Below are 16,896 nucleotides of genomic sequence, written 5' to 3' on the forward strand. Positions count from 1 at the left end.
GAGGCTGAGGGGGACCATGCTTACCAGGATTGGGGGGCGAGGGGTACCATGCATATCAGGACTGGGGGGGGTGAGAGGACCATGCATATCAGGATTGGGGCGTGAGGGGACCATGCATACCAGGAAAGGGGGGTGACGGGACCATGCATACCAGGATTGGAGGGTGAGAGGACCATGCATACCAGAAAAGGGAGGTGATGGTGAGCATACATACCAGGATTGGGAGGTGAGGGGACCATGCATTCCAGGATTGGAGGGTGAGGGGACTATGCATACCAGGATTGGGGGGCGAGAAGACTATGCATACCAGGATTGGGGGGCGAGAGGACTATGCATATCAGGATTGGGGGGCGAGAAGACTATGCATACCAGGATTGGGGGGCGAGAAGACTATGCATACCAGGATTGGGGGGGCGAGAGGACTATGCATATCAGGATTGGGGGGTGCATTATTGCATTATTATTAAAACTTCATAAATAAACTACGTACATATTCTATAATACCCGATGCGTTAGAATTGGGCCACCATCTAGTATTCAAAATTCTATTGTTTTAGGAGTTTATTTTGCTTGTTTTATTTTTTTAATTTATTTTTGGAGTCTGATCCACAAAACAGATGAGAATAGGACCTGTTCTGAGTCTTACGGACCCGTTTTTTTTTTTTTAAAGTGATGTGTGTATGGATCAAAGAAACTATGGGACAGTGTGCAGCCTGAGAAAAAACAAAACTTATCACAGGGATGTGTCATTGTTGCCTTACCTGTAACCTATAGATTGAAATCTCCATTTCTGTGGTTAGGAGTCCAGTGGGCGGTCCTACTAACTGATTGGCGGTCTATCCTGCATGACTGTGCATAACGATAGAGTTGCCAATCACTGAGCAGAACTGCCTACTGGACATCTAACTTTTGCTCTTTCTGTTAACAGTCCAGTAGGCAGTTCTTCTCAGTGATTCGTAACTGTCGGTATGCATATTCATGCAGGAAAGACCGTCAGCTAGTAGGACCGCCCACTGGACTCCTAACTTTTGCTCTATGGTGTTACGAGTCCAGTGGGCGGTCCTACTAACTGATTGGCGGTCTATCCTGCATGACTGTGCATACCAACAGAGTTACGAATCCCTGAGCAGAACCGCCTACTGGACCTTCACCATGTTCCAAATTATTATGCAAAATTATATTTTTCTCTGATTTTCCTAAATGGTCGGTGGAAATGACAGTCAGTCTAAACATTTGATATGTTTTAAAGAACTGAAAATGCTCATTTGTGGAATTTGCAGCATTAGGAGGTCACATTCACTGAACAAAAAAGCTATTTAACTCCAAAACATCCTAACAGGCCAAGTTACGTGGTAACATAGGAACCCTTCTTTGATATCACCTTCACAATTCTTGCATCCATTGAACTTGTGAGTTTTTGGAGAGTTTCTGCTTGTATTTCTTTGCATGAAGTCAGAATAGCCTCCCAGAACTGCTGTTTGGATGTGATCTGCCTCCAACCCTCATAGATCTTTTGCTTGATGATACTCCAAAGGTTCTCTATAGGGTTGAGGTCAGGGGAAGATGGTGGCCACACCATGAGTTTATCTCCTTTTATGCCCATAGCAGTCAATGACTCAGAGGTATTCTTTGCAGCATGAGATGGTGCATTGTCATGCATGAAGAGGATTTTGCTCCTGAAGGCACATTTCTGCTTTTTATACCATGGAAGACAGCTGTCAGTCAGAAACCCTATATACTTTGCAGAGGTCATTTTCACACCTTCAGGAACCTTAAAGGGCCCTACCAGCTGTTTCCCCATGATTCCGGCCAAAAACATGACTCCTCCACCTCCTTGCTGACGTCGCAGCCTTGTATGTCTGGGCCCACTGCAACCGTTTCTGCTTGTGAGCACTGTTTAGGGGTGGCCGAATAGTAGGTTTATGCACCACAGCAAGCCTTTGAAGGATCCTACACCTTGAGGTTCGAGGGACTCCAGAGGCACCAGCAGCTTCAAATATCTGTTTGCTGGTTTGTAATGGCTTAATAGCAGCTGCTCTCTTAATCCAATAAACTTGCCTGGCAGAAACCTTCCTCATTCTGCCTTTATCTGCACGAACACGTCTGTGCTCAGAATCAGCCACAAATCTCTTAACAGTGCGATGATCACGCTTACGTTTTCGGGAAATATCTAATGTTTTCGTCCCTTGACCAAGGCATTGCACTATTTGATGCTTTTCGGCAGCAGAGAGATCCTTTTTCTTTCCCATGTTACTTGAAAACTCTGGCCTGCTTAATAGTGTGGAACATCCAGTTTTCCTTTTATTGGGCTCACCTGGCAAACTAATTATCACAGGTATCTGAGATTGATTTCAGTGATCTAAAGAGCCCTGAGACACAATACCATGAATGGGTTTCATTGAAAAAAAAACAAAAAAAAACAAAAACGCTATGACACTTAAAAGCAATTTGCACAATAATTTGGAACATGGTGTATAACACCAGAAAAGAGAAAAAGGAGTCCAGGGGCTGGTCGGTACTGTAGTAGTGTGGCCTATCTTGAGTGACTGTGCAAACATATCTGTCACTTAGCTGGATCACTTACCAGAATCCTAATACCAGCAAGTGGCTTTTTCTGAGGTTAAGAGTCCAATGCTAGCTGATCGTCAGTCATTCCTACATGATTATGAATACACACAACTGTCAATCAATGAGTAGGACCTCCCATCGGACGCCTGACCCCAGAAAGAGTCCTGGACTCCTTTACTCTTGCTGATGTTAGGAGTGCAGTGGGCAGCGCTCTGCTTAGTGATTGGCAACTACAGTATCTCAGCATGCACAGTCATGCGGAAAGACTATCAGATAGTAGGCCCGCCCACTTGACTCCAAACCCCATTAAGAGCAAGGATTTCAGTCAATTGGTAAAAAGTTATCCCGTTTCCCACAAACCTTTATATCGATCTTCTCAGCTCCTCCTGATCTGTAACATACTGACCTCTAATGGGGTGGCATGTGCAAAGTGAAAGGTTCCCTTTAAGGTCTTTGCTATTTATTTTTTAACTTTTGCTTTCAGAGTGACTTATTTTTCTCTTTTATGCAAAATGTATGTTCATATTCAAGGGCTTGTTTTTCTTCATTAGTATCTTTTATCGCCACATTTTGGGGTTCATATGATGTAGTGATAAAATTGGGGGGGGAGTTAATGGGAAATTACTGCAAATCTACCATTGTTCTAGATCAGAAACTGATCCTTTTCACTGCAGCGCCACCACAGGGGAGGTTAAGCATTACACATTCATCACGAAAAAGGGGTTATATCCCCTTCGCTCTTTTACGGAGGGGTCTGTCTAAAGTCTTGTGATGCAGCGTTAAAATCGGGACGAATAGCTTTTAAAGGGGTTGTCCACTATTCAGACAACCCCCCTTTCTTAAATGATGTCAACGACGGACCTCCCACTGCTCATGTGACATTGCTATGCTGCATGAACCTGTCACAGACACCAATGGGGGATTGTATAAGTGGTGGACCACCCCTTTAAATTTAAAGGGGTTGTCCATCTTCCCTCAAAAAAAGATTTCAAGACGGAGAAAATGATCACTGGCTCTAAGCCTCTTGTCTCTCCAGCGTTGAACACTCGTGGTCTCCATTCGGACAGGAAGCCATGATGTCATGTCCAGTCTACAGTGGTCAGGTGGCTACGGCAGGACGTCATCACCTCTAGCACCACTTTCATTGGAGCTCTCGTGAGACATCACAGGAGGATAGAGAGTTAAATAAAGAGAAGGCAGGTTCTTAAACGTCCTAAAAGGAAGAACTGTATGATGAGCTTGGAGGGCCCCCAGGACATTTTAGCTCAGGTACGAGTCTTGGTATTTAATTTCAAAGCTCGGTAAATATTAAATGTACCCGTCATGTTGTCCTTGGCTCAGTTTCCCGGTAATCCCGCACTGCCAGGAAAATGTTTTCATCATCTCCAGCTGAAGACCCTCCTCCAGTTCTTGCCCGTCGGAGCAGGACCCCAGATGCGTCTCCATCTCCGGTTCTAGAGTCAGCTCATGTAAACGACTGCGTCCATCCGACGAGATCGAGACCTTAGAGATTTCAGAAAATGGGACAAAAGTGAGAATGTCGTAGTCAGGAATAAGATTTTAGGGAGTTCAAAAAATAAAATAATCACATGGAGGAGGAAAAGCATTTCAAAACACTGGTATAGGAAAGGGTTCTTTACAGTTACAGCACTATGGAATGTGCAATCCCGAGAGGTCGTAATGCCGGGCATAACTACAGCATTCAGTAAAGGGCATTCTTGTCTGCAAAAATCATACCCCATCCACTGTACAGGTGACAAATGTTGGAGGATTGTGGCACGCCGCTTATGATGGCAGACCACACAGTCGTTATGGAGTTCTGACCAAAGAACATTCTTCCAAAACGTTTTAGGCTTTTTCAGGTAAGTTTTGGCAAACTCCAGCCTGGCTTTTTTATGTCTCGGGGTAAGAAGTGGGGTCTTCTGGGTCTCCTACCATACAGTTCCTTTTCATTCAGACGTTGACGGATAGTACGGGTTGACACTGTTGTACCCTTGGACTGCAGGGCAGCTTGAACTTGTTTGGATGTTAGTCGAGGTTCTTTATCCAACATGCGCACAATCTTGCGTTGAAATCTCTTGTCAATTTTTCTTTTCCGGCCACATCTAGGGAGGTTTGCCACAGTGCCATGGGCTTTACACTTCTTGATGACACTGCGCACGGTAGACACAGGAACATTCAGGTCTTTGGAGATGGACTTGTAGCCTTGAGATTGCTCATGCTTCCTCACAATTTGGTTTCTCAAGTCCTCAGACAGTTCTTTGGTCTTCTTTATTTTCTCCGTGCTCAATGTGGTACACACAAGGACACAGGACAGAGGTTGAGTCAACTTTAATCCATGTCAACTGGCTGCAAGTGTGATTTAGTTATTGCCAACACCTGTTAGGTGCCACAGGTAAGTTACAGGTGCTGTTAATTACACAAATTACAGAAGCATCACATGATTTTTCGAACAGTGCCAATACTTTTGTCCACCCTCTTTTTTATGTTTGGTGTGGAATTATATCCAAATTTGGCTTTAGGACAATTCTTTTTGTGTTTTTTCATTTAAGACAAATTAAATGAAGACAATAATACCAAAGAATTTGTGTTTGCAATCATTTTCAGGAAGAAACTGAGTATTATCTGACAGAATTGCAGGGGTGTCAATACTTTTCGCCACAACTGTATAATAAATTGGGTACAGTAGTACAAGGCAGGATGTGTAGAGAAGGTTTTCATAAAAATTTGGGGAAGTTATGAAGTGTCCTATAAATGTCTGTTCTCTCCCTGATCTCAGCTTTTACTTGAGATGAATCTGTGCTGCACTTTATGTACATGCTCAGTAGAGAACCATGTATGAGGAAGTCAGAGTCGGGAATTGGAGTCGTGGGAAATTGAGGAGTCGGAGGTTTGGCTTACAGACTCCATAGCCCTGGTGGGAGGTCCATCATACAGTTTGTAGGGGACTGTGGGGTCATGACACTGTGCAGTGGACATCATACAATATGTATGGGAAACTGGGAGCACTGCATACTGTGTGTGGTGGGAGGACTGTGGGGACCAAGGAAAACATACTGCGTGGTGAGTGGACAACATACTGCGTGGGGAGTGGACAACATACTGCGTGGGGAGTGGACAACATACTGCGTGGGGAGTGGACAACATACTGCGTGGGGAGTGGACAACATACTGCGTGGGGAGTGGACAACATACTGCGTGGGGAGTGGACAACATACTGCGTGGGGAGTGGACAACATACTGCGTGGGGAGTGGACAACATACTGCGTGGGGAGTGGACAACATACTGCGTGGGGAGAGGACAACATACTGCGTGGGGAGAGGACAACATACTGCGTGGGGAGAGGACAACATACTGCGTGGGGAGAGGACAACATACTGCGTGGGGAGAGGACAACATACTGCGTGGGGAGAGGACAACATACTGCGTGGGGAGAGGACAACATACTGCGTGGGGAGAGGGCTGTGGAGACAACATACTGTGTGAGGAGAGGGCTGTGGCTAGAACGTCCTGTGTGGGGATAGGGCTGATGAGACAACCTACTGTGCGGGGAGAGGACAACATAATGTGTATGGGGTGAGAACATAATGTGGGGGGACTATGGGGACAACATACTGTGTGGGTAAAGGGCTGTGGGGACAACATGCTGTGTGGGGAAAGGGCTGTGGGGCAACCTACTGTGTGGGGAAAGGGCTGTGGGGCAACCTACTGTGAAGGGAGAGGACTGTGGGAGAAACCTACTGTGAAGGGAGAAGGCTATGGGAGCAACCTACTATGAAGGGAGAGGACTGTGGGGACAACATAACGTACATGGGAGGAGGACTGTGAGGGCAATAATGTGTGGGGAGACTATGGGAACAACATACTATGTGGGGATAGGACGACTGTGGGAACAACATACTGTATGGGGGAGGACTGTGGGGACAGCATACTGTTCGATGGGACACAGCAGTGTGTGGTAAGGAATATGGGGACAATATATTGTGTGGAGAGAGGACAACTGTGTGGACAACATACTGTTTAGGGAAAAAACTGGGCACAACACACTGCGTGGGGGCACTGTAAGAATATCATACTGTGTTGGTGGCTGTCATGACTTTACACTGGGTTTGATGCACAGTAAGATGATAACACTGTTTGTGGGGGGGTATTTTTGGGTCATCATACTCTATGAAGACCATAAAAATGTTATTGTAGAAGCTGAGAACGACAAAAGGGGCAAAATTACTTTATTTCTACAGCAATATATGTCCTTCTCTATGTCTTAGCTCTGTGATTACGCCTATGAACTGTGATTCAGTCTACTCTACCAAATATATATATATTTTTTTTTACAGTGGGAATGACTTGCCTTCGCGCCCCTTAATTTACATTTTAGAGGAGTTTTGGTCCCAGCAACTGATGTTCCCTATTCTTGGTTGAACGTCCAAGACAAGGAGGAGTGAAATGGATTGGCCACTGGCACCGGTGCCCTGTCGCTCCATCCATCTTCACCAGTGACATACACTTTAGCTGGAGGGTCACCTGCTGCTTCTTTTATCTCCTCCTGGCTTTGGTCATCCGGCAAGCGGAGAACAAAGGACATAATTCCTCAGTTTTAGAGATTGGTAGAGGACTCCTATCCAAGGTAATAGGTGACCATTTCATGGACCCTTTAAGGGTAAGAACACAAGCATCTTCCTAACGAACTCTGTGGCCAAACAAGTTTCACTTCTGTAGATGATCCTCGATGTAATAAGACGTATTCAGTACAAGTCAGCGCTGTCTGTCCATTCTTCAGTGAAAATTTATAATCAGAAAAAAAAAAAAAACTTTTGGAAAAGCTTCACACAGAGATGAAAGTATCCGTCCCGGCACCTGCCAATGAGAGTCCTGAAGACGTCTCCATTCAGCCAAACAAGTGACACTCGGTCATTTATCACGGCTGTTGGTTTTTATGGCCTTATAGATAAAACTGGTACTTTGTAGGCTTTCCAGCAGTGCTGCGGACGGATGAATGTGGAATCACATCGGAGGCGAGAAAGCGCAGGGACGGCGAGGGGTGGTGGGGGGAAACAAAGCTTCTCTGGATGTGGGATACGACTCTCCGGGCATCAAAGGTTTGCTCCTACGCACAAAGCTCGATACACTGTTGTTAGGTTTATGTTGGCACGGCGGCTGCATGTAGCCCAATTACAGCCCTGTTTTCCCTCCGTAATTGGCAGCTCTGTCTTCTTGCTCAGGGCTTCAGAATGAGATCGGTGAAGCAGGACGGAGATGTAACCCTTTGACTGCAGAGTTTGTGCAAGACCGTATTTGATAAAGGGGGGAGCAGAGTGAAAGCAAAATAAAAAATGTCAAGAAAAAGTAGAAAAGAGAGAAGTTCACTTTTTCTCCAAAAACAGCTCCTCTCTTTTCCATGGGCAGTGTCTGGTATTGCAACCGAGCCCGTCTGAGATGCAGTTAGACTGGTAAAGATTGACGTGTTCCAAAAGATCCAACTTGCACGTGATCTAGAAGTCTCCCTTTGCCACATGCTATCCCCTTATTTAGGGAGAAATGTGGCAGTACATAATATCTATTCCAAATTATGTAGCAGCCCTCACCACCAGCGGCAACCCTCCTCACTCGTGGCAACCCTCCTCACCGGCGGCATCTCTCCGCACAAACGGCATCCCTCTTCACTCGTGGCAACCCTCAACACTGGCGGCTGCTCTTGCTTTTTAAGAGTACAAACTAGATATATGTACAGAGGAGTCGTCTAGTTTTCAGCGACTTTCTAATTCACTTTTTGTTTTAATCCCCCAACATTTGCGGTCGGAAAATAAAAACCATTATAAATCAGAATGGGTCTTGCTCGGCGCAGGTAAAATGTACAAAAGACTGAGTCTGGCATGCTTAGCTCATAGAGGATTGTCTAGACTGGAGGCGACAGCTGTTACAAACTCCCATCTGTGAGTAGTAGTGGACCCATATGGGTCTTCAGTGTCCGGATGGGCACACAAAGAATCCCACTCACCAGCAACAAATATAGATCTTAAAAATATTGAGAAATTGAAACACAAAGTAGATCAGAGAGCTGCAGAACTTGTCATTATATAGTGACTAAAGGGGTTTTCTGGTACTTTAGTAATGATGACCCATTGTAGGAATCAATATGTAATTGGTGGGTGCTTGACTCCCTGCATCCCCACCATTCAGTTGATTGACGGTTCTTTCCCACTTTACAATGTCACATTCCTACTGGATGATTTTTAAGAAAAGGAATGGAAAATTCCTTAAAGAGCAAAACTAATATTGTCCATATGCATCTAGGAGGAATCTTCTCCCCCCCCCCCCCCCAGTGATTGAGAACATAAGACAAATGTGTTAAAAGGGCCAAATCTTAAAGAGGACCTGGCGCCAGGTCATAAATGAGCAGTTTTAGCTTTTATTTTATTACTACTCCTCCCCAAGTATTTTGTTTTTTTTTCTTTTTTTTAACCCCTTTACCCCCGAGGGTGGTTTGCACGTTAATGACCGGGCTAATTTTTACAATTCTGACCACTGTCCCTTTATGAGTTCATAACTCTGGAACGCTTCAACGGATCCTGGTGATTCTGACAATGTTTCCTCGTGACATATTGTACTTCATGTTAGTGGTAAAGTTTCATTCATATAACTTGCGCTCATTTGTGAAAAAAATGGAAATTTGGTGAAAATTTTGAAAATTTAGCAATTTTCCAACTTTGAATTTTTATGCCCTTAAATCACAGCGATACGGCACACAAAAAAACTTAAGTAACATTTCCCACATGTTTACTTTACATCAGCACAATTTTGGTACAAATTTTTTTTTTTTTTTTTTGGAAGTTATAAGGGTTAAAAGTTGACCAGCGATTTCACATTTTTACAACACCATTTTTTTTCAGGGACCACATCACATTTGAAGTCACATTTGAGGGGTCTATATGATAGAATGGTGCCACTTTTGGGTATTTTCTAAAAACTGCACCCCTCAAGGTGCTCAAAACCATATTCAAGAAGTTTATTAACCGTTCATGTGATTCACAGGAATTTTTTGAATGTTTAAAAAAAAAATGAACATTTAACTTTTTTCACAAAAAAATTACTTCAGGTCCAATTTTTTTATTTTACCAAGGGTAACAGGAGAAACTGGACTGCAAAAGTTATTGTGCAATTTGTCCTGAGTACGTTGATACCTGATAAGTGGGGGGGAACCACTGTTTCGGCGCATGGCAGAGCTCAGAATGGAAGGAGCGCGTTCGACTTTTTCAACGCAAAATTGGCTGGAACTGAGATTGGACACCATGTTGCGTTTGGAAAGCCCCTGATGTGCCTAAACAGTGGAAATCTCCCACAAATCACCCCATTTTGGAAACTAGACCCCCCAAGGAACTTATCTAGATGTGTGGTGAGCACTTTGAACCCCCAAGTGGTTCACAAGTTTATAACGTAAAGCCATAAAAATAAAAAATCATTTTTTCCCTCAAAAATGATATTTTTGCCCCCAATTTTTTTATTTTCCCAATGGTAACAGGAGAAATTGGACCCCAAAAGTTGTTTTGCAATTTGTCCTGAGTAGGCTGATACCCCATATGTGGGGGTAAACCACTGTTTTGGCTGAGCTTGGAAGGGAAGGAGCACCATTTGACTTTTTGAACGCAGAATTGGCTGGAATTGAGATCAGACGCCATGTTGCGTTTCAAGAGCCCCTGATGTGCCCAAACAGTGGAAACCCCCAATTCTAACTCTGACCCTAACCCCAACATACCCCTAACCCTAATCTCAGCCCTAACCCTAAGGGTGTGTGCACACATTGAGAATTCTGCTGCGCATCCGCAGCGGATTTGGCCCTGCGGATCCGCAGCAGTTCCTGCTGCATTGCACAGTATCTTTATATTCAATGGCAAATGAAAAACGCAGTGCACATGTTGTGGATTTTTCCGCGCGGATGTGCTGCGGTTTTAAATCCGCAGCATGTCACTTCTTTGTGCGGAATCTGCTCCATTACCAGATGTCAAAACGCAGGGGAAAACAGCAGGCTAATCCGCACTAAATCCGCAGGTAAAACGCAGGTCATCTGACCTGCAGATGTACCTGTGGATTTAGCCAAATCTGCGTGGAAAAATCCGCAGCAGAATCCGCATTGTGTGCACACAGCCTTGCCCTAGTCGGAAAATAGAAATAAACACATTTTTTTTTATTTAATTTTTTTTCCCTAACTAAGGGGGTGATAACGGGGGGTTTGATTTACTATTTATGGCGGTTTTTATGTTTGGCAGCTGTCGCACGCTAAAAGACGCTTTTTGTTGCAAAAATAGTTTTTGCATCACCACATATTGAGAGCTATAATTTTTCCGTATTTTGACCCACCGAGTCATGTGAGGTCTTATTTTTTGCGGGACGAGTTGACGTTTTTATTGGTACCATTTTCGGGCACGTCACATTTTTTGATCGCTTTTTATTCTGATTTTTGGGACGCAGAATGAACAAAAACCAGCGTTTCATGAATTTCTTTTGGGGGGTGCATTTACACCGTTCTGCGTGCGGTAAAATTGATAAAGCAGTTTTATTCTTCGGGTCAGTACCGGTTACAGCGATACCTCATTTAGGTCGTTTTTTTATGTTTTGGTGCTTTTATACAATAACAATTTTATATAAAGAATAATTATTTTTACATCGCTTTATTCTGCGAACTATAACTTTTCTATTTTTTTGCTGATGGAGCTATATGGTGGCTCACTTTTTGCAGCGGTACCATGTTTATTTATATCCGTCTTTTTGATTGCGTGTTATTGCACTTTTTGTTCGGCGGTATGATGATAAAGCAATGTTTTTTGCTTCGTTTTTTTTTTTAAGGGGTTCACTAAAGGGGTTAACTAGTGGGACAGTTTTATAGGGCGGGTCGTTACGGATGCAGCGATACTAAATATATGCATTTTTATCATTTTTTTATTTTTATTTACAAAAAAAAGAATTTGGGAATTTTTTTTATTTTTAATTTATTTGGGGATTATTATATATAAATTATTTTTACTTTTCTTTTTTTTTTACTTTATTACATTGTCCCAGGTGGGGACATCACTCTATAAAGGTGTCAGATCGCTGATCTGACAGTTTGGACAGCACTGTCAGATCGCGCTGCTGCAGGCTTCCATATTGGATCCAGAGGCCTGCAGAGAGGAGACCCTCGGAGCGACGCAGCACATCGCGTCGCTCCGAGGGTCGCAGGTAAGCATGCAGGGAGCCCCCTCCCTGCATGCTTCTCTCCTATGCCCCCGGTACACTGCGATCATGTTTGATCGCAGTGTGCCAGGGGTTAGTGTGCTGGGGGCAGTCCGTGACCGCCCCGACACATAGTGCCGGTTGTCAGCTGTGATAATCAGCTGACACCAGGCGGCGATTAGCGGCGTTCCCCACCTGGGGCGCCGCTGATCGCGATGACGTACTATCCTGTGTCCCCAGACATACGGGCCCGGGTACCGTGGACGGGATAGTACGTCATATGTCAGAAAGGGGTTCAAATCCAACATACGGTTCCAGAGGCATGACCTTGTCAATTTACTGCTAATTTGCATGGTGTTACAAGGGGGCGTTGCTCAAATGATCCTCAGGGGCGTGTTCTTAGACCATAAAAATGAACACTAAACAAAAAAAAATTATTAAAAAACTACTCAGAGGAGCAGTGGGAATAAAATAAAAGCTAAATCTGAACACTTTTGACCTGGCTTGGTCTCTGGAGGGCAGGAAGACTCCAGCAGAAAAAAACCCTCCTCCACAGATGTAAGACTGGAATATGTAAGACTGGAATATATTTCTGTCTTAACTTACGACCCTTTCGTGCCATAAATTAGGATGAATTTATTAGCCATGTGCACACTACGCCCATCTTGCCATGCACCCGTCACTTTGGAAAAAGTTGGTAAAAAAAAAAAAAAAAGCCAAAAATTGCAGAATTTTCACGTAACTCCCAAGCTGCACAGAAATTTTGCAACGTTTCAAACAGCGTTACGTCAGATATCTGTCACAAACAGGATAAATATTCACCTGTATATCAGATTGATTAAATACTTTCTTTGCACTCTGCAATTCCTCCTGGCAAAGTGCGAATACATTGACAACCATAAGTTACCATTCCCCCTGTTGATAGGATGCGTCTTCCTACCTGCCGATGCACATTCCCATGCTCTTTCATGTCCAACTCTCGCTCCAGTCTGGAGACTTTTCGGCTTATGGTTGCTATGGTAACATCTTTCCGATGCAGGCGTTCCGTCAGGTCTGAGACGTCCGCCTGCAGCCGTTCAAGGCCCATGTCTCTTATCTCTTTTATGAAGAAATCTTCTTCAACCTTTAAAAAAAAAAAAAAAAAAAAAAAGATAAAAATTAATAAAAAAGTAAAAGAAAATTCAAAAAGGAACCTGCCTGACTGGACAGCAGCATAAAATGCTGACCCCGATTCCATCCACGGTCTCTTACTGGATGGTCGCACCGTATGAGTCCCTGGGTCCAATTCATTACTGTACTCGGAAGCCTTTATTTATTTCTGTTTTTTGGCGTTTTTCCCCCTCTTTGATTTGCACCTTATTCTTTATCTTTTCCATCAGTTTGTGGTTTCCAGTTGTTTCCTAATTCATCAACAGGGACTTTTTTTTTTTTTTTTTTTAAAGTGATTACATTTTTTGCGCAGATTTTCTCCAGTTCCCTGGAGTGATTTTATGTATATAGCATCTCTGCCTGGAGCGAGCAGGGACAGACAAACTTGCATCTAAATTTTTCGATTTTGTTTCTGGCTTTAGGCTTCATTAATCGGTGGTTGGCCAGATCCTCTTCTGATAAACGAACCTCACTTTTTCGCAATATGTAAACTTTCTGTGACTTTCTGCACAATTTGTGGCTTTACTTTTTGGGTCTATATCCAAGCCCAAAACTAGTGTCAAAAAGGGAATCTGTCAGCAGCATGATGTAGGGACAGAGACACACATTCCAGCAATGTGTCACTTGCTGGTCTGCATGCTATAACTTTGATACAATCACAGTTTTCTCTGCTGCAGATCTAGCAGTGCTCAGAATGTAGGATCCCTGTATAACTCCGCCCACAGAACGGATTGGCAACTTTACACACAAAGCTGCCAATCAGTGGTGGGGGCGTGGTTTCAGAGCAGTTGACTAGGAGCAACGAGGCAGTAGTCCTATAATGATAATCTCCTGCTGATAAAACACTTGATTTTATTGAAACCTAGTAAGTGAACCGCTGGAATCAGATGCAGACAAGAAAGCGGACCCTCCGTCAGGATGAAGAAAGCAGCGGCTTCCCACATAAATAGAAGTCTCAAGAAGTACTGCTAAGGTTCACTAGTTAAAGGGCTTGTCCAGAACTTAGAAATAGATGCCCTATTGTAAGAAAAGTTCATTCATTTCTATCTCACACCCAGCTCCCCGACCGATCAGCTGTTTATACGTCCCACACAGCCAGAAATAAGAGTACAGAACCCGGGACACCACCTCTCCATACACTGTGAAGTGGCTGTTTTTGGGGCACTTCAGCACAGCTCCCATTGAAGTGATAAATAATTAGGCAGTATACAGAGTATGAAAAGGTGGTGTCCCAGGTCCTTACACTGTTTACTTATGGCCATGTAGGACCTACAAACAGCTTGTCGATGGAGGTAATGGACCTACAAAGAGCTGATCGATGGGAAGTGCTGGACCTACAAATGGCTGATTGATGGGATGTGCTGGACCTACAAAACAGCTGATCGATGGAGGTGATGGACCTACAAAGAGCTGATCGATGAAGGTGCTGGATCTACAAACAGCTGATCGATGGGATGTCCTGGACCTGCAAACAGCTGATTGATGGAGGTGATGGACCTACAAAACAGCTGATCGATAGGAGGTGCTGGACCAACAAAGAGCTGATCGATGGAGGTGCTGGATCTACAAAGAGCTGATCGATGAAGGTGCTGGGCCTACAAAGAGCTGATCGATGAAGGTGCTGGACCTACAAACAGCTAATGGATGGAGATGCTAGACCTACAAACAGCTGATTGATGGAGGTGCTGGTCCTAGAAACAGATGATCGATAGTTGTCAGGTCTCCATCCATCTGATCTTGATGAAAGGAGAGGTAGTCAATTTCCAAGTTCTGGAAAACCCTCTTAATACTTGGACATCCTTTGATACAATGTGCATACTACTCCAAGTAATCATACTCAAAAGATTCAACTCACACATTTCAGGGGCGAGAGAATTTTCAGCCTTATTACGCAATGTGTTTGTTTCAGCGGGGATGTAAGATTTACTTTGATTGATTACAAAATGCACCTTTGACAACTAGAAGGAAGCAGACGTAGCAGCCAGCGGGGAATGCTAATGCTGCCAATGACATCAAGATCGTAATGATTTATGGCCATATAGAAGACCCTCGCCCCCTCTAAATCATGCCTCGGATGAAACTCCCAGCATATTCAGAGCTTCTACACTTATTGCATTGAGCACTGTTCTGCCCAAGACTAAATCTTGATTCAATGGACATCCAAATATATGATCCATGAGTCCATAAGACGGGACCCAGGACCCTTGAAGCCTGCAGATTATTATAACTATGGTATTTTGAGTTACGAACAGAGATTTGGACAGTTTGGAGAATATGTGGTCACTGAGTGTGAGTGTTCTTGCTCTGCAGATACTTCCATGTACTTGATTGGCCGTATATGCCCTCATTGACAGTTATTGATACACAGCGACTCGAGATAGGATGACCAATGGAAAACAAAATGTGTGCTTCCATAGCTTCAGTTCTCAGTAACCACCATGATGGCCCCGATTCACTGAGACTGATGTCTTGTACTACGCGTTGAGGACTAAGATGCGCCAAAGTCAACGTGGCGTCCACCACTGTAAGAACAGTACACCAGACAGACTGGAGAGCATTTCTGCCCCAATTCACTCCACATATGTCGTGTAAATGATGAGGAATATGTCAGCCGTGCTCCTTACCAGCAGAGTTCGGCCAACCTTCAAAAAGTTCTCGACTGGCCGGGACTAAAAACGATACTTCGGGATTCTGGAAAAAACGGATTGATGAATCGGGTCTTTTTCTTATATGCAAATCTTAAAGATGACAATCAAGGCTTGGTGCAGGCAAAGTTTCCAGAGGCGATTTCCCCTTGAAAAACTCGTCTTTGGAGAGATTTTGAAGACGTTTTCCTTTTTCCTGAAGCCTTTTTGAACAGTCTTTTTAAAAGCATTTATTCCCCTAAAACAGCCCTTTGATTTAGGCTACTTTCACACTTCAGTTCTGTAGCATCAGGCACGATGCAGCGAAATATGTAAAAACCGGATCCAGCGCCGTTTTCCCCCGGATCCGGCTTTTTACCCATATACTTTCATTGTCCTCGTATTGCGCAGCCTGCAACGTTTTTTGTCAGTGCCGCACCTTTTTTTTTTTTTACAACAGCGCATGCCCGGAAGATGTGAATGTTAACCCTAGAAGTGGCTTATTCTCTCTGAAGATGTGAATGTTAACTCTAGAAAAGGCGAATTCTCTCTCTCGCTCGTCCCCAGATCACTATTGCTATTCCTTGGTGCAATGTTCCTTTAAATTTCAGCAACAGCGTATCCGGCCAAAAGAAGGATCCGGTGTCAGCGGCTTCACCCGGATCCGGTATCACGACTTTTCACCGCAAGGCGCCGGATTACAAAGCCTGAAGTGTGAAAGTGTAAAACTTGAAGCAGGTTTCAGGAGGAATCTGACTCAAATATGTGACATGCGCCTTCTGTTTTTCTAACAGGTATTTTCAAAAACTTAAGGAAAAAAAGGTCAGAAGAATGAAAATATGAACATGAAAGTGGATTAATATTGAAATTAGTCTTGTAAGGCTGGTTTTACACTTGCCGTGTTTTTGCGCGCCGTTTTTGCGTCCCCAGTGCATTTCTATGGGGCCACAAAAATTAGTAGGAGGGCCGAGCTCCGTATGGCTGTATTTGCGGCCGTGAAAAAATATCGAGCTTGCTTGATATTTTTCACGGCTTAAGGACACGGCTGCAATGCACTTCAATGGTACCGCAAAATTGTTAGCTTATTTTTGCAGTGCACTGTTTTTGCGGATCGCCGTTTTTTCCCCCTGCTATTTGTTATAACAGGGAAAAACGGTGATCTGAGAAGGTTGATTGCGGCCCGTTTTTGCGGGAGACCGCAAAAATCATGGCAATACGACCTGCAAAAACGGGCCGCAAAAAACACGGCAAGTGTAAATGTGGCGCCCCTGAGGGTTCAGTCGCCACACAGGTACTGCACCTCCTCCTGAGGTGTGGTACCCCACCATCCAGGTAAGGTGTAGACAC

General features: G+C 44.0%; 1 protein-coding gene across 3 annotated transcripts in view; it reads right to left on the reverse strand.

The window, feature by feature from the left end:
• Positions 1 to 16,896, reverse strand: part of DEUP1 (deuterosome assembly protein 1) — a 70,099-nt gene that overhangs the window by 14,539 nt on the left and 38,664 nt on the right. For all 3 annotated transcript variants that reach the window (XM_073558389.1, XM_073558388.1, XM_073558387.1), the window contains 2 exons: positions 12,717 to 12,899; positions 3,887 to 4,071 (listed from right to left, as the gene is read on the reverse strand). In XM_073558389.1, coding sequence (XP_073414490.1) covers positions 3,887 to 4,071; positions 12,717 to 12,899 — 368 coding nt within the window. The remainder of the gene's footprint in view (positions 1 to 3,886; positions 4,072 to 12,716; positions 12,900 to 16,896) is intronic.

Source organism: Dendrobates tinctorius, unplaced genomic scaffold, assembly GCF_039654945.1.
Source record: "Dendrobates tinctorius isolate UK_male_01 unplaced genomic scaffold, ASM3965494v1 ptg000256l, whole genome shotgun sequence".
NCBI classification, from domain to species: Eukaryota; Metazoa; Chordata; class Amphibia; order Anura; family Dendrobatidae; genus Dendrobates; species Dendrobates tinctorius.